The sequence below is a fragment of the Leptopilina heterotoma genome, unplaced genomic scaffold, assembly GCF_015476425.1.
Source record: "Leptopilina heterotoma isolate Lh14 unplaced genomic scaffold, ASM1547642v1 Lhet_278, whole genome shotgun sequence".
Classification (NCBI taxonomy): Eukaryota; Metazoa; Arthropoda; class Insecta; order Hymenoptera; family Figitidae; genus Leptopilina; species Leptopilina heterotoma.
Window position 1 is genome coordinate 338240 of NW_025110986.1, and position 21119 is coordinate 359358.

The window sequence follows — 21119 nt, forward strand, 5'->3', positions numbered from 1 at the left end:
ATTAGCAGGATAAGAAAAAAGTAAATATTTTTGATGAAAATTAGGAAAAAGTCAGGAAAATAAAAAATATGTAATGGGATTTTTGTCAGTTTTGTGAAGTGTCTAAAACGAGTTTTTTGGTTGTCAAGTTTGAAAGCTACTTTTTTAAAATTAATTATCGAGTTCGGAGTTTGGATACTGAAAGAAAATTGATAAAAATAATTTTTGATTTTCTTATTTTTTCATATTTGAGATTGTGTAAAGTAATTTTTTAATTTCCCCGTCGCTCTTCTTTTTCTTTAGAAATACTTGAGATTCTGCCCCTTTTATTAAAATTCATCTTCATTCATTAAGCTTTTTCCCAACTGAAAATAAATTCAAGGGAGGTAAAAAGAAAAATTGGTCAAGGATATATGAATTAATTCTGGAGAAAAATGATTTTTCATTTTTTCATTCTATTCTTTTTTTGCAGTACACTTGTTGAATAATAAATTGCGAGAAATAAAGGTCGTATATTTCGTTAGAGGAAGGCCTTTGGAAAAGCCTTTAATCCTGAATTTGCTATAAGGTTCCTTCAATTCTTCGTAGTTGTTTTAACACGACGAAGCTTAACCGATCAAGCTTGGATAGAAACACCAAGCTATCTTCCTGCCGTTAAATTTTAATCGGATTATGTCTTAATCCACGACTGTGGTGTCGATTCACGAACTTGATTTTTAATTAGCGAATAACTGAAATGTAATTTTCCAATGGATCATATTTTCATATTTCCCTTTGCTTATTAAAAAATTCTCGTTAAAAAGTAGATTTCGCGAAAGTAATCAAAAAAGGTGACTTTTTTTGACAATTCTAACAAATGCTGAAAGAACACTTTTTAGTATAAAATGCAATTTATTTCGAATTTGTACTCTAAACGAAAACTATAATCAAATCTACAAAAATTAAAGTTTTGAATAATTTTTGTAATTTTGAATAACAAATGCTCGACTCATGTTAATGGAAACATTTTATTTGAATTTAAACACTTTTACGTTCTACATGTCTTCTTTTTAACTAAAAAAGAAAGTTACTGCAAAATGACAAAGAAAAAATAAATTCAAACACTTTTATGAACTTTCTTTCATTTCTTCTCTTTTCATTAAACAACTTCTTTTTAAATAAAGAACATAGGGAAATATTTTCTCTTCTCCAGTAATTCAAATTTTCATTTCAAAAAATAACTTTGGAATAAAAATTAATTTATCAACGAAATAAATTTTTTTCCACAACTTGTATGAATTGAAAATTATAAAAATAATTTTTTCTTCAAAATTTAAAATTAAATGATAAAATAAAAATTGTTAGAAAAGAATAACAAAAATATTACAAGAGTTTCTTTCAGGCTTCGTTCTCGATAATTAATTTTAAAAAAGTAGCTTTAAGACTAAAAAAGTAGTAAAAATGTAGCAATCGAAAAATTAAATTCGACTACTCAATTTTTTCATAATTTCTAAATTAAATTATATTCAGAAATAGAATAATTTTTTAAAATAAATACATATTTAATTAAATACAATTATTATTTATTTTTCCACAGGAATTAAAACGTTTTAAATCATTTCAATGTAAAGTCTTTTTGAAATTTAACTATTTTTAAAAATTACAACTGTAATTCTTCTAAAATTTTACCACTTTTATGTTGCAATTTTTAAATAAAATTATTCAAAACTTTAATAATTTTATTTTAAAATAAAAATTTGAATTATTATTAGATTTTTATAACCATTAAAAATTTTCAAATATTTAAATTCATTAAATTTTTTGAAATTTAATTATTTCTAAAAAATCACACTTTAACGCTTCTAATATTCAATGATTATTTTAAATTTTTAATGAAATTGGATTTTAAATCAATTCTTATTAGAAATTTCTATGAGAATTCAATTATTTAAATACAAAAATAAATAATTTAATGAATCATTGAATTCTTGTAAAGAGCTTAATCAAAATTTTTAAGAATTTTAAAGAATAATTGCATATTTCAAGGAATTAATTTTAAATTGTATTTAAAATAATTGAAATCCTGCGATGATTTTTATTTCTTATAAAAATAATTGAATAATTAAAAATAAAAATAATTGCATTTTTCGAGGAAATAATTTAAATTTGAGTTAAAAATAATTGAAATCCTGCGATGATTTTTATTATTTATGAAAATGATTGAATTTTTGCAACAAATTTTATTAAAATATAAAAAAATAATTGAATTTCAGAGAATAATTTTGTTATTTATAAAAATAATTGAATTCTTGAGAAGAATTTTAAAAAATAATTTCATTTTTCAAGGAATTAATTTTAAATTGTATTAAAAATAATTGAAATCCTGCAATGATTTTTATTATTTATGAAAATAATTGAATTCTTGCAACGAATTTTATTAAAGTTTTAAAAAATAATTGAATTCTTGAGAATAACTTTATTATTTACAAAAATACTTAATTGAATTCTTGTTAAGAATTTTTATAAAATTTTTAAAAATAATTGAATAAGTAATATTGTATTAAAAATAATTTTTTTTAAGTACTTCTTAAAAACTAACTGAAAAACAAATTTTGAAGCGTTTTAATTGCAAATTTTTAAAAATAATTGAATTCTAGAAAATTTTAATAAAAAATTTGAAAATGAAACTTCATGAAAATTGTTTTAAAATATTTTGTTAAAAAGTCATTTTCAATTACATATTTCTAAAAATTCAAAAACATGCAAAAAAGTTTTTTTGCATGTTTTTAAATTGTTTAAATTTTTTTTAGAATTATTTTAAACATTTTGGCAAAAACAATGATGTTCAAAATTTTAAATTAAAATTCTTCAAAAATGTAATTAGCTGTTTTTAAATTATGAAAAAATTCTTTTAAGAAAGTGAATTATTTTCTGAAAATAGATATTTTTTTTGTTTTTTAAAAATTCAATTACCTAGATTTTTAAAAGATTCGACCTAAAATTATTTGAAAATATTTTTGGAAAATGAAATGGATATTTAAAAAATATTAAGTCGAGTGGAAGAATAAATAAGAAGTATTTAAATATAAATTTAACAAAATTATTGAAATTCTCAAAAAGAAATCGGAAAGAACAGAGAATTACAAAATAAAAATTTTTAGACAACTTTGAAAAAAGTGAATCGATCTGAGTCCTGTAAAATAACTAGTAAATCCTATATTTTCAGAATATTTTTTTGTTGAAAAAGTGTAGAATTAAAATTAATAACTGGATTTTTAAAGTATAGGGTATACTTGAGATTAAATTGTATTCTTTTGCTTCAATTTTTTACTTTTATTTTTAATTGTCGGTTTTTTTTAATAATTAAATTATTATAAAAAACTTTTTCTTTCGAATGCTGTTAATTTTTAATCTTTAAATAAAAAATATGGTATTCGAAAATATTTTTCCTTTATTTTCTTTGAGAAGTAAAAATTAAAAAAAAATAAGAGAAAAATTAACAATCCCCTTTTCAAAACACTTGAGATTGTGTGGTATCAGTTTATTTTGCTTAACTTTGGGTTTCTTTACTTGCCAAGTGAAGTTAAATTTACCAAGTTTCTCCCTTCTAAATCTATTATTTAAAATAATCCTCCAACGTAAGCATGAAATACAAAGTAGATTAACATTAATAGTATAGTTTTACTTTTACATACTGTAAAGTTTTATTATTTTACGTCGCTCAAAAACTTTTTGCTCGATTTAAATATTTCCTCTTTTTTCTGAAATTCAAAATAAACTTTTTAATTTACTCGATTTGAATATTTTTCGTTGTTATTTACTTTCTTTTTTCTCGTTTTAAGGAGAGAAAACTGATTTTAAAAAGCTTTCTATATTCTTGCAGGCACTCGAGATTTGGTGGCACTTATATTGTGCAGAATATGAAGGCAATAGGAGAAAACCAGTTGATCTGCCACAAGCCTTATCAGAAAATCGAGGCTCTTGAATTTGGCACGGAAAAGGTATGAAATGGAAGAGAAAAAAGAATATTATCGCATAAAGAAATGAAAAGTTTTGCTTTTAATATATTTTTCTTTAAAAATGATTATATTAGGGATGATGGAAGGAGGAAAGGGGTTATTCAATTAGACGTGCGATATTCGCGATAAGTTTCATTAGCGGTTGGAAAATTTTCAAGAAAATGTACGACTGTTAATTAGATCTATCCTTGGGTAATTAGAGTCTGCTCTTTTCTAACGGGTTGAAGCATTTAAAACTAGGTCAACTGGCTCGTACTATGAGTTTTTCTTCTAGTATTAGAGACCCTTGTCGAGGCATCTTTGTCTAGTGACTGTGAAAACTTTTAAGCGGATCCATTTCGCGTTTCATTATTATGGTCTTTCATACGATATTTCACTTGAAATGTCCCAACTATTGTAACATTCCCAAGGGTTACATTTCTTTAAGTTAATAATTTATTGTTACTCTTTTTTTTCTTTTTTAAAATAAAAAAAAAAGTTAAGTTTATTTCGCTGTTGCTTTTCGTTGTCTGTGCCATTCTTTTTTGTTTGGCCGAAATTTAAAATTTAAAATAGTTGATGCTATTTAGAATGTGGGTCAAAACCTTTTGGCGAGGAATATAAAGGGAGAGAGGATAATTCTAACCGACGAATAGGTTTTTTCTTTCTTTTTTGAGATAACGTGTGGTTTTTAATTAAACTTCTTGTTAAATTTCAAAGTTCTCGTCCCGTCAAAACTGGAATAAAAAAGTATTATTTTCATTTCTTTTTAGAAAAAGCGAAATTTCTTTCCTTTGAGTGGATTTTCTTTTTTTTTTGTGTACTCCCTCAATTTTTTTTGAGATTTCTTCAGAGTTTTTTTTTGGGAATAACTTTTTAAAATGAAGCTGAAGTTTGTGGGGGTTTGGAAAAAAAATTCGAAGAAATGTGAATTTCTAGAATTTTTTTCAAATATGTAGATTTTCTTATGTGAAATAACTTTATGTGCATTTGAATAATGCTCTTGAGCAGAGGATAAATCTTTATTTTTAAAGAAAACCATTTCTATTTCAGTTCTTTCGGAAGTCCTTAAGGACAATTTCATATTTTCTAAATTGTTTTCTGCATTTCCTCACATTTTATTAACTTTTCTAGTAAATTCAGAAAATAATTTAAGAAACAATTTTTATCATTTTGCGTCCGTATGAATAAAGTTTTTTCTATTTAAATAGTTTTAAAAATTTAATAAATGAAATGGAAACATTTTTTCTAATAAAATTCAATTTATAAAAATTGTAAAAATATTAAATTCAGTTATAAATTAATTTAAACATATATTTTTTTAATTTTTTGATAAAATTTGAGGTTGGAAATATGAAAAAGTTTTATATTTATAGTATTATCGATTAGTTATACAATGTGGAAAAACGATAAAAATATCGTTGAAAAAACATTTTTTTTTTCCTAAAAGTTTTCTCTGTAAGAGATAAAGTTTTTTGAATTCATTTTGCTCGATTGATTTCAGATGAAGGTGAAAAAACCGAAAAATAGGAGAGCCATGGCTGATACTATGGTAGAACGCGTTTCCGCATTCAGTGTGAGGCTATTCCTAAAGGAATTTTGCGTCGAGTTTCTGAATGGTAACACTTTTTTTCCCCCCTTTAATATTAAAATTCCATTAAAATTTAAATTCAGAGATAATGAAAAATGGTAAAGTGAAGAGAGAAAAATATTTATATTAATTGAATTTTAATTAAGAAGTTGATTTTAGTTGGGAGTAGAAATTGGATGATTGATTTAATAGAGAATTGTATATCCATTTCTAAATATTATTCAATTATTTAAAACGTCAAGGTCAACAAAACGTCAGGAATTTTTATTAAAAGTACTGAAAAAAAATTTAATTTTCAGAATTCATAAGAAAAGTCTGAATTTTGGTTTATTTTGTTTGTCTCATAAACTATGAAATTAACACGAATTCTAATAAAAAAACCTTCAACTTTTTCTACTTCTGACAATAATTTCTTTTTTAATAATTTAATTCTTGAAGAACAATCATAAAATTATTACTTATTAATTATTTAATTAATAATTTTACTTAAGTATTTTAAAATTAATTGAATTTTAAAAGAGTTGAGTTTATACTTTTCATAAAGCTGAACTTCAAAAGGTTTCAATTTGAAATTTTAGAGAATTTCAATTTTGAATGAATTTAATTAGAAATTTTTGAAAAATTTTAATAATTCAAATTCTTCTGAAATTATATATTACAATAAAATAATTAATGCAAGTTGAAGTTATTTTTTTTACTACAGATATGTATTTTGAATTTTGTTTTCCAAAAGAATTGAGGCCTTGGATTCAATAACTCGCCCGACGCTCGAAGGCACGCGCCAATACCAGTCGGGTAGCAGTGAGTGGCCCAGAGGCGCTCACTGCTCACTGACTGGCAGTTGCGCGTTCCTCCGAGCGTCGGGCGAGTTATTGGATCCAAGGCCTCAATTATTATTTACATTCTTTGTTCAAAAAGTTCAATGTATAATCACTTTTTTACATTTTCTATTCTTTGAATAATTAAAATTTTCGTAATGAAGATTATTTGTAATTTGAAAATGAAAGTATCAAATAACAATTTTTGCGAAATTTAATTTTCCACGTACAATGTTACAAATGATTGGAGAAATTCAAGTTTTTTCAAAAGTAATAAAATTCTTCGTAGAAATTCAATTATGTTAACAAATTTTAAAAATTTGATTAAAATTCGTCAAAAGAATTCAATTGTTTAAAAATTTTTTGATAAAATTCTTTATGGTAATTAAACTTTAAGAAACATTGAATATTATTCAATAAATTATTTAGTTTTGTATTTTAGTAATTGAATTAATTTAACCCGTTGCCTGTTTGCGACCCAACGTTGGGTCGTGAAAAAAGATGGCCCAGACTGTTTCCGACCCAACGTTGGGTCGTGAAAGTTTTAGCAAATAATAGAAATTTGTTGTTTAAATTATAAAATAAATTCTTTTATATCATTATTCACATACTATAGGTATCAATGGTACTAGAAAAAGTAATAAATAAATAATTGTTTATTATTTTTAAGTAATATAACAATTTAAAAGATTTTGATGGACATTTTGGGCCACTAAAATGAGTATTTTTCCAAACAGCGAAGGAGTTAATTTTTTTTTAAATTATTTTTTGTAGTTTTTATTTTCTAATATATGCCTATTTAATTGAAGAATTTCCGAATAATCGAAATTTCGTGAAATTGAATTGTAAACAAATGGATTTGAAAATTCTCAATGAACTTCTTAAAAAATTATTAAAAATAATTGATTTAAAGAAGAATTTTAGTTAAAAACTAAAAATAATTGAATTAAAATGATGGAAATAATTTTGAAGAAGTTACAGTAACAATAAGAATATTCTTTAGGGTCAGAGAAAAAGTAAAAATTTTGTCTGGAAATTAGGGAAAAACAAGATTAAATTTTTGTGTCAACCCTGTTCTTTTTTTTGCAATTTTAATTGAATTTCATTTTATGATCCTTAGGCGCTTACAATCCAGTGATGAGATACACGAGATCTTGTATAAATAATGCCAATTCTGATGGACATGTTGATGCACGTTTCTACCTTTGGGCAATGCGTTTCTTTATGGAGTTCAATCGAAATTACAAGTTTCATGTGAAATACGTGAGGTAGATTTCATTCGTATTATTCCCACGACACTGCGCGGATTTTCGATAGTTCGCAAACTCGTTTTACGCATCGATGCTTTTTTCCGATGCTAGAAAGAACAACAAAAAAAAAAGGAAAAATAAATAAACGAAATTTCGAGGGGAAAAAAAATATATAACTCGCTTTCCATTTCATTTTGTGCTTTAAATTCGTAATTCAAAACGATAAAGAGCAAATATCAGAAATGAAATAAAACTTGTTTAGTTTTTTGCCACGAATGCTTGAAAAAATTCTCTTGATTTTAAAAATTAAAAAGACAGTAAAATATAATAAAAGGTATTTCTAATAAACAATGGGAATTTTTAAAATTATTTTTAAAAATGAAATGGAAAAAATTATGAGAAAAAAAAATTCCTCTCTTTTATTTAAATCAAAATAGATGTTAAAACGTTCACTTCACTTGAAACAATTTATTCTCAAATATTAGGTATTAATTTAAGAGAAAAAAAATGATTAATTTTATGTGACATTAATTTTTCAGCGAGACAATATCAACAGAAATATTTCATCTCGTCCAGAGACAAATGGAGGAATATTACGAGATATTGTCATTGGAGAAGAAAAAGACCCAGTTATGGTCGGGAAGATTGCATCTTGCTTTGAAAGCGTACCAGGTGAAGAATATTTCGTTTCCTCTCTTAACTCTCTCTCTCATCTATATATTTTAAATTAAAAATTTATTTATCTCTCACCTTTGTCAAAAGACCCGGCGGGTAGTAAAGTGAAATTACTCGTGTTCTAGGAGTTGCTTCATACATTACTGGCAATGGATAAAAGTCCAGACAAAGGCGTTCAAAACTCGAGCAAAGTCATCAAGAGTAATATATTCTATGTTCCTGAATATCGGGAAACGATACTTTCCCAGCTGCTGTGTTTCAATGAACTAAAAATGCCGAGGTTCGTATCAACTTGATTTCATGTTTTTTTTTTATTTATTTGCATTTTGACCATTGTTTCAATATTGAGAGAAATTAAATAACTTGTAACGTTTCCATTTAATTATGTTACAAATAATTTTTTATATTCTTTATTTTAGTTTATGTATTTTTTATTCATATTTTTTAATTTCTATTTATATTTTGGAAAAGCAAATCTTAATTTTAATTGATGTTTATATTTTTTTGTTTTTTATTTATATTTTTTACTCTTTTAATATTTAAAATATATTTGGTTAATAATGTTAATTTTTGTTTGGTTGACATTACTTATTTGTGGACACGATCCGCACTTTATTTATCTAATATTCGGTTGAGTTATTTATCTCTCGTCACGATTTTGGAATACTGGGTCAATTTGAAACGAAATGGTACTTTATTTTTCTACCCTTCGGGAATTTTTATTTATGTCTCAATATGTTTCTAGATTTGAAATTCGATGAATATTAAATTAAATTCCAAAAGTAATAGACTTTCTGGAAATTCGGCAATTTTTTTTCTCATTTTGTGGCTTTTTGAATTTAAAAAAAACCCATCTAGGTCGAAAAGTCAAAATAAATTCAGGAAAATATCTTGTTTTATATCCAATAATTCCGGTAATCTGTCCACAGTTTAAAGTTAGTTGTTGTTTGCTTTTTTGTTTCTTAACTTTTTTAATAATTTTTCTTTTTAAATATTTTCAATTTTAAAATTAATGAATTGAAAATCATTGAATTGTTGTAAAGAATTTTATCAAAAAATTTGATAATAATAGAATTCCTTCGAAGAATTTTATTATTTACGAAAATAATTGAATTTTTGCAAAGATTTTACTATTTGAAAAAATAATTTAATTGTTTCGAAGGATTTATTAAAATTTTGATTAAAAATAAATAATTTAATTTTTGCAAAAAATTTATATTATTACAATTCTTGCGTAGAATTTATTGAAATTTTAAAAATTAATAAACAAGAATAATTTATTAGTAAATTTTAGTTAATAATTGAATTTTTTAAAAGTTTGAATCTGAAATTATTCAAAAATTCATATTTGAAAATTAAAAATTTTGTAATTTGCATAATAATAATAATAATAATAATAATAATAATAATAATAATAATAATAATAATAATAATAATAATAATAATAATAATAATAATAATAATAATAATAAATATCAGTTAATAATAATAAAGTTAGTCATAATAATAACAGCAATTTTTCTTTCAGTCCACAATTTGAAATTTTCAAAATTTAGAATTCTATAAGTTTTAATAAAAGTTTTTTATGTATTCTAAAAAAGAGTTTTGACATTAAGACAAAAAGTTCTACAAATAATTACAGTTTATATTTAATCCATAACTTTTTTAAAGTTTTTATTTTAATATCTTATTGCATTTTATATTCGAATGTACTTTAAATTCTTGGTTAACTTTTCTGCTTTTTACTGCTTCTAAATTTATAAACAGGCGTTAAATTATGTATAATTTTCCGAAATTTAAGCTGGAAAATCTTGAAAAGTTATGGAATTTTAAATTTAGATTTTGTGTATAAATTTATTTTATTATTTACTTATTTAGATTCCATCATTTTATTTTTTGCTTATTCAGCTTTCACTATTTTATTATTTATTTATTTTATTTATTTCTGTACATTTGTATACCCGCGGTCCTGACGAACCATTTTTGGGCGTACATACAATCTATGAGTGTAGAAAACAAAAATAATAACATATTGAAAAAAATATAGTAACTTATTGTTAAGAATTAATTATTAACGCAGAGTTTCGATATACTGATCCACAATTTTTAAAAATTTGGAAATTTTTCAAAAGGTTATGTCGAGGTTTGGATTTACATTTGAATAAATTTGATTTACATGATAGCAAGATTAATTAATTAATTTATTTATTCAGATTTTATTATTAATTATTATATAATTCTAATTAATTACTTTCAAATTTTAAAATTTTTTGCTTTTTTTAAAGAAATCAAAATCTGGAGGAATATAAAATAAGGAAATTTGTAAAACAAAATTTATTAAAGACTTTTAGAAAAATGAAATTTATATTCTACTTTTAATTATTATTATTATTATTATTATTATTATTATTATTTTATATAATAACCGACTTATTCTGTTCTCTCGTGAATTTAAGGCTTTTTGACTCCAAATTGTTTTACAGCTCAAACTGCCATGTTAAGAGTTTGACAATCAATTTGTAAATAGAGTGATTAGTGTTTTAGTGAAATTAATTCCCCTAGAATTTTGCTAATAACAGGATTTTCACAGGACAGAGGAATAATGAAATTTTATCTAAAAAATATTACATGATTCAAAATCTTAAATAGTCTATGAATTTTATATCTCAAATTAAAAGAAATCCATTATGTAGAATTACAGTTGCAATTTTTAGAAATAATCAATTATTTTAGTATTTAAATAACTGAATTCTCGTACAACTTTTTGATGAGAATTGTTATGAAAAAGAATTTCAGTTAAAATTTTAGAAAATATTTTAAGAATTGGAAGAATTGCAGTTCTAATTTTAATTAAATTTCAAAAGCAGGTTTTACATTGACAGTATTTTGAAATTTTAATTCCATTTTCCTTTAAAAATGATTAATGTTTTGAATAATTCTATTAAAAAATTGTGGAAAATAATTGCAGTTGTAATTTTTAGAAATAATAAAATTTCAAAAGGTTTTACATTGAAATTCTTGGAAATTTCAATTATAATAAATAACAAATAGGTTTTTAAATATTTCTTTAACAAAAAATATTGAAGTTTTGAATATAATTCAACAAACAATTTGTCTTGTGAAAAAATGTAATTTAAAGCTTTTTAAGATAATTAAATACCTATCTAAAAATAATTTTAAAAAAATTGAAATAATTGAAAATTTTGTCAAATTTTATTGAAATAAATTTTATATTGTAAGGAATTTAATTTTATTACTTTTAAAAATTGTTTACTTACTACTTACAAAAATAATTGTATTGTTCTGAAGGATTTATTAAAATTTTTGAAAATAATTGGATTCTTTCGAAAAATTTTATTAAAAATTAAAAAAATAATTGGATTATTTTGAAGGATTTATTAAAATTTTAGAAAATAATTGAATTCTTTCGTCGTAAATTTTATTAAAAATAATTGAATTCTTGTAAAGATTTTACTATTTTAAAAAAATAATATTGAATTTTTCGAAAGATTTATTAAAATTTTAGAAAATAATTGAATTCTTTCATGAAATTTAATAAAGATTTTGTTGAAAACAATTGAATTTTTTCAAAAGATTTGACTGTTTATAAAAATAATTATTCTTCTGAAGAATGTTATTATTTACGAAAATAATTGAATTATATTAAAAATTTTGAAAATATAAACAATAATAATTAATTATGTTCTTAATAAGTGGGTTTTTTAAATTTTGATTATGAAATTATTGAAAAATTTATATTTGAAAATAAAGAAATGTTGTAATTTGCATAATAATAATAATAAATGGAAAATCTTGTTCCGCGCGCGTAACATTTGCTAGATTTATTATAATATAAAGTTGAATAGATTGCATAGTTGAAAATGTCTTGTTCTCGAAGTTAAACTGTTAATGATATAACAATTAAAAATATTTCTGATGGCAAGAGAACTTGCACTGCTTACAACACTCCCCTTTTGATAACAAGCTTTTGAAATTACTTTAGGGGTTGTCTTTTCAACCCTTGGCAGCTGAAGCGAGGAAATCGTAATCTCTCAACAAGTAATGCAGTTGGAGATGTTTCGATGAAACCATTCAAACTGAAAATCACCCTAGAATGTTCTCAGGGAACATTTGCGTCTAAAATCAGCTTGGCATATTCTCAAAGCATTCCCCCGCGTCGTCCCCTCTTTTCATGACAAGTTTTCCAATACCAGAAAAGGTGTAAAGGACAAGCCTCCGAGATAATTTCAAGAACTTGTTTTATAAGAAATTCTTTTCTTTTCATATTCAGAGAAAAATTCACTCATGCAGGAATATCAGAAAAAAAAGAAAATATATTTTATTAAATTGTCATTGTCAATGTAATAAATTTCAAAAGTTTTATCTGATTTATATGTCAAATTTGATAAATCTCGAATGAGATTTCTTTTTTAAATTAAAGTTAGATCAATGTCGATGGTTTAGAGAGTGTGAGAGAAGGAAGTTCATAATGATTGGCTGAAACTTGTCAAAAAGAAGTAACTGTTTACGAGAAGTTTTATCAACTGCAAACACATTGAACCAACTTTGGGTCAATCGTCTGACCGTCTGTGAGTTTTCACCTCATCCTCTTTTCCATTTTTCTTTTTCTTTTTTTCTTTTTTTATTTCACTTTCTGTTCTCTTCTTCATTCCTTTTTAGTCTCACACTCTTTATTCTCGCCTTTCATTCTTTGTACTGCGAGTCCTTTCCCTTTCGTTTTCTAGTTTGAAATAAACAACTTCTGTCTATCTTCCACAATCTCGGGACATTCAACTCATTTCGAGTTTGACAGCTTTTAGTATTTTCGAGACAACACACACACACAAAATAAATGGAAATTCCGAATCACTCTGGGAATTTAATGCGTTCTCGTTTCAACTTCCGATAATATGTCAGAGGATATTCCGTTCGTCTTCATTTTCTTGAAATTTAAAGCATTCTCATACCCCACCCTCATCGAGAGTCCATTCTCCGCACTTATTCAATTATTACTTTATATTTCCCTTCTTTAATCATGTTACGAGAGAGATTTTCATAATATCGGAAATTAAATTTATTTATTTCACATTGCAAAAGTCTGAGAGATTTAATATTACAATTTTTTGTAAAAACTAACACTGAACCGAATTTAAATAACAAAGAGTTATTTATTTTTAATTTTCGGATAATTTTAATTCATTAGGGTTCTCATTTTGCCGAATTTCTATTATTCGGAATTTTTATTTTACATAATTTCCCTGGTAGTAGAATTTTCAGTTTATCAAATTTCAATGAAACAGAATTTTAATAGACATTTAAATAAACATAATTTCATTTAATCGAACAAGAATTTTTATTTCACATAATTTTTATGTAAATAGAATTTTTAATTTACCGAATTTTAGTTTTACGCAGAATTTTACTAGAATCGAAATTAAAATAAACGAAAATTCACATTCTGAAGGAATTTCAGTTACTTATTAGAAATTTGGTATTTCCAAAAAATTTCCATGAAATATAATTTTTATTTAATTGAATTTTAACAGAATTTGAAATTCAATCGAATCTATAGAAAAATCGATTTTTTATTAATTTACTTTTAATGTAATTTTCATTTAGTAACAATTTTATTTAATCAAATCGAATTTCAATTAAATTAAAAAATCTTACACAAGTTTTAAACTTTCAAATGAATGAAATATTTTTTATTCAAAAGAATTAATAAAATTTTAATAATATGTATGTTAGTAAATTAAACTAATTTAGCGCAAAGCGTTCATAATTATTGAGCGCAAAACGTTCGATAAATTATACAAAAATTCTTTTAAGAAATTCAATTATTTTCGAAAAAATAAATAAGAATATTAAAAAAAAAAAACTATTTCTTAGAATTGTTTTATCATCATTTTTTAATTATCTTCGAACAAAGTAAATTAAAATTTCTTAAAATTTATTATAGTGAAGGAGAATAAAACGAAAACATTCGGGTAAATAGTTTTTAAAAATTAGTTTACTTCAACGTTTCGAAATCTAACTGATTTCCTCTTCAGGGAGTCTATAAAAATATAAAATAATGTACAAAAAAATATAAAATAATATACAAAAAAAATATACAAAAATACCAAAAAAATATTTTTAACATTTCTCAATCAAAAAATAAATTAAATAATTAATATAATTAATATTTCTCGGACGTAAAAGATTTATTAATAATTATAATTTTTTTTTTTGGACTTTTTAAAATTTCGGAGAAATCATGTTCATATTTATAATTAAAATTTTTCTAAAATATTGATTATTTTTTTTATTAGTTTTTCAAAAATTTAATTATTTTAAAAAGATTTTTACTATAAATTTCAATTATTTTTAAAAGATTTTACTAAATTTCAATTATTTTAAAAGATTTTACCAATAAATTTCAATTGTTTGGAAATTTTTCAATTGTATAATTGAAAAACTATTATCTTTCGGAAAATTAATAAAAATAATTGATTTATAGTTGAACTGAAGTTTCGTTAAAAATTGCAAAAAATAATTGAATTTTTTTAGAGTTATATTTGTAATTTTTAGAAATTATAAAATTCCAGAAGGTTTTAAATTGAAATTTAAAAAAATTTTATTTCCTGTGGAAAAACAAATACGAAGTATTTAAATATTTATTTACGAGATTATTTACGTTTTGAGTAATTAAAATTAAAAAGAACTAAAATGTCAAGGAAATACAATATAAAATTTTTGTAACAACACTGAATTAAATTTTTCAAATCTATAATAAAAATTTTTTTGAATAATTGAAATTTTGTAGAATTTAATTAAAAATAATTATTTTTTTTAAAGTATTTTGTTACAATTTTTAAAAATTAACTTTTGAAGAATTTTAAATACAAATTTTGAAAATACACTGAATTAATAATTTCTTCGCAATATATTCAATTTTTTTCATAAATAGTAAAACTCATTGCAGAATTTCAATTATTTTTAATAGGTACAATTTTAATCGAATTCCACGAAAAATGTAATTATTCTGAAAAATTTGATTAAACTTCGCCGAAAGAATCCAATTATTTCCATAAATAGCAAAATTTTTCAGATTTAGGTACTAAATTCTTTTGAATATTATTTAATAATGAAATTGTTCACAAGAATTCAATTATTTTCATAAATATCCATAAAATTCTAAAAAAAATTTAATTATTTTCAAAAGTAATAAAATTCTTCTCAAAAATTCAATTATGTTTAAAAATTTTTTTAAATTCTTCTCAAAATTTCAATTATTTTTATAAATAATTAAATTGTTCTCCACAATTCAATTATTTTCAAAAATTCTAATAAAATTCTACGCAAACATTTAATTATTTTCATAAATAATAACATTCTATATTTAAAAGAATTTATCACTTGGTAAAAATTTTATTTTCGAATAATAACATTCTTTTGAAGGATTCAATTACTTTTATAAACAGTAAAATTCTTTGGAAAATTCAATTAGTAGATATCAATACATTTTAATAAGATTGAATTAATCAAATTTTCAATTATAATTATAAACAGACAAGATTATTTAAAAAAATTGAAAAAATTCTTTGTTTAATTCAATTATTTTCCAAATTTTTAATTAAAATTATTCAAAAAACATTATTTTCAAAAAATTTAAATAAACTCGTCAAAATTATTTAATTATTCATAAAAACTCTAATAGAAATTTTGGAAGCCATTTGTAGATTTATTTATGTTCGAAATTAAATAAATTTAAATTTGATGAGAAAAAAAAACCGGGAAAAATTAGGATTAAAATCGGGAATTTTGTTGAACGAAAATAGTACACCATGGATTCGATGCCTGAAATTGTATAATTATTTATGGATTATATTAACCATGTTTTTCGTATAGTTGATAAATTAAAAATTTGAAAAATCACAGAATTTGATTTATTTTCATTTTTTTCAGGGCATATCTCGTCGATCTCACGGTGACGACACACATTTTCCTGAAAACCCTTGAGCATTTTTGCGGTAAAGGAAGAACCGTTATTGTTCAGAATAAAAAGAAAAAATCCAAGAAACGCACGAAAAGTGAGTTTACTTCGAAATCACGTAATATTCTTTGCTTATAAATATGGAATTTTGAAATTGAATTTTCCATTTTATTTCATTTATATATAGAGAGAGATATTCTGGTATATCAAATTTACAAAATTTTATATTACTTTAAATTGAAGTTCAACTTGCACATACATACAATATTTATATATCGCGCGGATATTGATTTCGAAGATCTTTTCTAACAAAATTTCAAGACGACTATAAATTGACAGATTCATCTTATAGGGAGAAATGAAATTCGTTTAGGAAACGAGGTTCGCGAATTAGATTTATCGTTGGTGTATATATTTGCACAGAGAAAAATCAATAGTCTTGCGGGTGCTTTATTTCTTTCTCTCTCTCTCTCTCTGTCTCTTTCTCTTTTTTTCTTGATTTTTTTTCACCTGAACATCTTTTGACTGCAATAATATATCAACATCTTTCTTGTCATTTCAAGCACTTTTTTTCTCTCTCTCAATTTTTGTATAGAGCCTGTCAAAGGAAAATCACAAGCACCGCCAGTTGTACTGAGTTTGGAAGATCGATGGGATGATGTTGGACCAGAATTGTCAGCTGTTATGCAATCAAATCAGATTCCAGTTGTGATGCCTTTTGATGCCACACTGGACACCCCAATAGATGAGCAAAAGTAAATTTCATTTCTCTTTGATGTTCATTTTTATTTTCTCTTTCTCTCAATTTTTTTTTTCATTTAATTATAACATTTTAGTTGTTTTGTTAATTAGTGTAAAATATTAATTTATTTTTCTTTCAGGAATGATGCCATGAAGAGAATTCAAATATTCCTTCGCAAAAAACAACTCGAGGAGTCGATTGGACTTTTTCGTGCTGCAAGGTAAGTTTTTTTTTCTACTTTTTATTTTTTATTTCTACTTGTTTGTTGAAATTATTGATTTATTCTGACATGAATATTTTATAATTATTTGGTGAGAAAATACACGGTATATGAAATTCTCTCTATTATATTCCATGAAAGGAGGTAAATACAAAAATTAAAAATAAAAGCTTTTCACTAGTGATGAAAAAGTAAAAGGGGATTTGAAGCTTTCAGGATAATCATGATTCCGGATTTTTTCCCATTTTGGTATTTTTGCAAACACTTTAATAAAAAAAAGTCATATATTCACTAGTAAAATTTCATCTATTGAAATATTTTTCATTTTTAAATTCTTTTCAATTTAATAAGAATTTTTGGAAATAATTACGAGAAATTAATTGAATGTCAAATCATTTGTTTATCATTTCGATTAAATAAAGTCAAATTTGGAGAGATTGGTTTTCAAGTTGGAAAAAATTAAATTATCAAGTAAATAATTTTTTCTACGGAAATAATTATTTCTATCTGTTAAAAATAGAATAAAATCGAATAAAATTTAAAATATTCTAATACAAAAAATAATATGGAGTTATTTGTGAATTTGGTGAATATTTAATAACAATTGAATTAAATAAATCTTTTACCTTGATTATTATAAATTTGGTTAATAATTAATAGAAAATTACAGAAAAATTCGTCACTCTCTTTTCTATTTTACTCTGCATTCAATAAAAAGCCAATAGGTAATTGAAAAAAATAAAGTCAACTTATAAAATAGCTTTCTAATAATGTAACAAAAAAAATTCTGGTAACAGCTGTTGTGATAAAATTTTTCAAAGTTTGAAAATATTTTAAATTGGACTAAAATAACAAAGAGAAATTCAATTTTTTTTCATAAAATAAAGTCGTTTCCATCAGTTAAGAGACAATTTTTCACTTTTATAAAAATTCACCAATCACTGAAAAATCTATATTCACTTTTATTGAAATCATTTCAACATTAAAAAACGCAAATATTTTTTAATTTCAACATTTTCAACTCTACTCTTGAATTTAAATAACTTTTTTTTAAATTTAAAATAGGAATAAATTTTCATAAATACTGAGTTTACAAATGAAAAATTCCTCATTTCATTGATTCTTTATTTTTCCAAATTAGCATTTTTCCAAAATGTTGTCATTTTGTAGAAATTGTAGAAATGATTTTGTAGTGAAAAAATATTGTTAACAAATTATATTTCGGCTAAATGGAAATTGTGTTTATGTTAAAAAAGTAATTCAGTTAGTACTTAAATTAAAATAAATATATAAAATATAAAAAATTTTGTATTTAAATAGTTCAATTCTCGTAGTTAAATTCTGGTAAGAATTAATTAAAAGAAAATTCAGTTGAAATTTTAGAAAATAATTGAATATTTGCAAAATATTTTACATTTTATAAAAAATAATTGAATTTTTCCGAAGAATGTTATTATGTATGAAAATAATTAAATTCTTTCCAAGAATTATATTACAATTTTTGAAAACATAATCAATAATAATTATGTACATAATAAGTGAATTTTTTAAATTTTGAGTATGAAATGATTAAAAAATTTATATTTGAAAATAAAACATTTTGTAATTTGCATAATAATAATAAAATAAATATCATGTACCGCGCGCTAATTATTATATAATTTTAATTCCTGTGGAAAAATAAATAATAATAGGAAACACTTGAGTATTAATTTAACAAAAATATTGACGTTTTGAATAATTTAATTTAGAAAATCTGAAGAAATTAAGTGTTTTAAAAATTGTGATTGAATATTTATGTTTTCATTTTTAAACATTTGTTTAGGACATCAAAAATTAATTAACTAGGTATAATGACTCAGAGTGATCGATTTCTTCATGTTTTATAATAATTAAAAATGACCGACTGATAAAATCATTATTTTATATTATAAGAATATTGTTGCTATAACTTCTTCAAAATTATTTTCATCATTCCATTCCAATTCAATTCTTATTTTCTAACATTTTTAACTAAAATTCTCCTCTAAATCAACGATTTTTAATAATTTTTTGAAAAAGTTCTTTGAGAATGTTCAAATTCGTTTGATTACAATTCAGTTTTACGAAATTTCGATTACTCGGAAGTTCTTCAATTAAATATTTATTAGAAAATAAAAACTTCAAATAATTAAAAAAAAAACAATTAAACTTTTTCAATAAAATTATTAATTCTACACAATTGTCAGTTAAAAGTATGAAAAATTCAAATTTTCAAAGATTTCAATTTAAAAATCTTTTGAAATACCATAACGCTTCTAATATTTAATTATTATCGAAAATTTGTAACTGGAATTCATTTTTAATTAAATTCTTATAAGAAAGTTCTACGAGAATTTAATTATTTAAATAGAAAAATAAATAATTGAAAGAATAAGTGATAATTTCTTAAAATTTAATTCTTATAAAGAATGTAATCAACAGTTATAAAAATAATTGATTTCTTTCCAAGAATTTCAATAAAATTTCAAAAAATTATTACATTTATCGAGGAATTTATTAAAAATTGAATTAAAAATAATTTAAATCATGCGAATAATTTTAGTATTTTTGAAAACAATTAAATTCTTGCAACGAATTTTATTAAATTTTTTTTTAAATAATTGAATTTTTTAGAAGAGTTTTATTAAAATTTTTGAAAATAATTGTATTTTTTAGAGCAATCAATATTAAAATTTTTGAAAATAATTGAATTCTTTCGAGGAATTTAATTACAATTATACTGAAAATAATTAAATTCTTGCAAAAATTGTCTTTTAATTTTTTTAAATAATTGAATTCTTTCACAAGAATTTTATTAAAATTTTTGAAAATAATTGAATTTTTATGAATAATGTTTTATTAAAAATTTTGAAAACAATAGAATTCTTGAGAAGAATTTTATCAAAATTTTTGAAAATAATTGAATTTCTTTTTAAAAAATGTATTGTTTGAGAAAATAATTGAATTCTTGAGAAGAGTTTTATTAAAATTTTTGAAAATAATTGTATTTTTTGAAGCATTTTGTATTTTAAATTTTGAAAATGATTGTTTTTTTTAAAGCAATCATTATTAAAATTATTAAATATAATTGAATTCTTTCGAGGAATTTAATTACAATTATATTGAAAATAATTGAATTCTTGCAAAAAATTTTCTTTTAACTTTTTAAAATAATTGAATTTCAGAGAAGAATTTTATTATTTATATAGATAATTGAAATTTTTACGAGAATTTTTGAACGTAATTGAATTTATGCGAAAAATTTTATTACTTTTGAAAATAATTGAATTTTTGCTATCATTTTCAACTTTTCCAAAATTGTATTGTTTTAGTGTTTTTAACTAAAATTCTTCTTCAATTAATTTTGAAATATTAAAGTAAAATTATTCATGAAATAATTTATGAATAATAATGTTATGATAGTTCTTCGAGAATTAAGTAATTTAGAAAGAAGTTATTGTCAGAAATAAAAAAAATTAAAGGTTTTATATTAGAATTCGTGGTAATTTCATAGTTTATGAGGCGCAAACAAAAGAGAAACCAAAATTCAGAATTTTCTTATGAATTCGAATAATTTAATTTTTTCCAGCACTTTTAATAAAAATCTCTGACTTTTCCCTAAATTCTCTGTCTCAGAATATATGATTATTATAGTTATAACACTATTAAAACTGTATTCCAATTAATATTTTATCTTTATGAAAAATAATTTGAATTCAAAATTTGTACATTCTATTATTTTTAAAGCTAATTTTATTTTTAAAAAAAGTGAGTTCATTGCTATTCATTCGCTCGCGAATTGTTGCTAGTCGAATCATAAAGAAGGCGAAAAAGGGAAAAAATGATGAAAATAGCTGACAAATCTATAACG

The 21119-nt window shown here is 22.4% G+C and overlaps 1 protein-coding gene across 1 annotated transcript in view; it reads left to right on the forward strand.

Annotated features, from left to right (window-relative positions):
- The window catches only part of LOC122504090 (protein timeless homolog), a 710704-nt gene that overhangs the window by 16182 nt on the left and 673403 nt on the right, over positions 1-21119 (forward strand). Inside the window, exons 8-15 of the mRNA XM_043614987.1 lie at positions 3842-3959; positions 5461-5575; positions 7486-7633; positions 8155-8287; positions 8416-8570; positions 16238-16362; positions 16861-17020; positions 17147-17227. Coding sequence (XP_043470922.1) covers positions 3842-3959; positions 5461-5575; positions 7486-7633; positions 8155-8287; positions 8416-8570; positions 16238-16362; positions 16861-17020; positions 17147-17227 — 1035 coding nt within the window. The remainder of the gene's footprint in view (positions 1-3841; positions 3960-5460; positions 5576-7485; positions 7634-8154; positions 8288-8415; positions 8571-16237; positions 16363-16860; positions 17021-17146; positions 17228-21119) is intronic.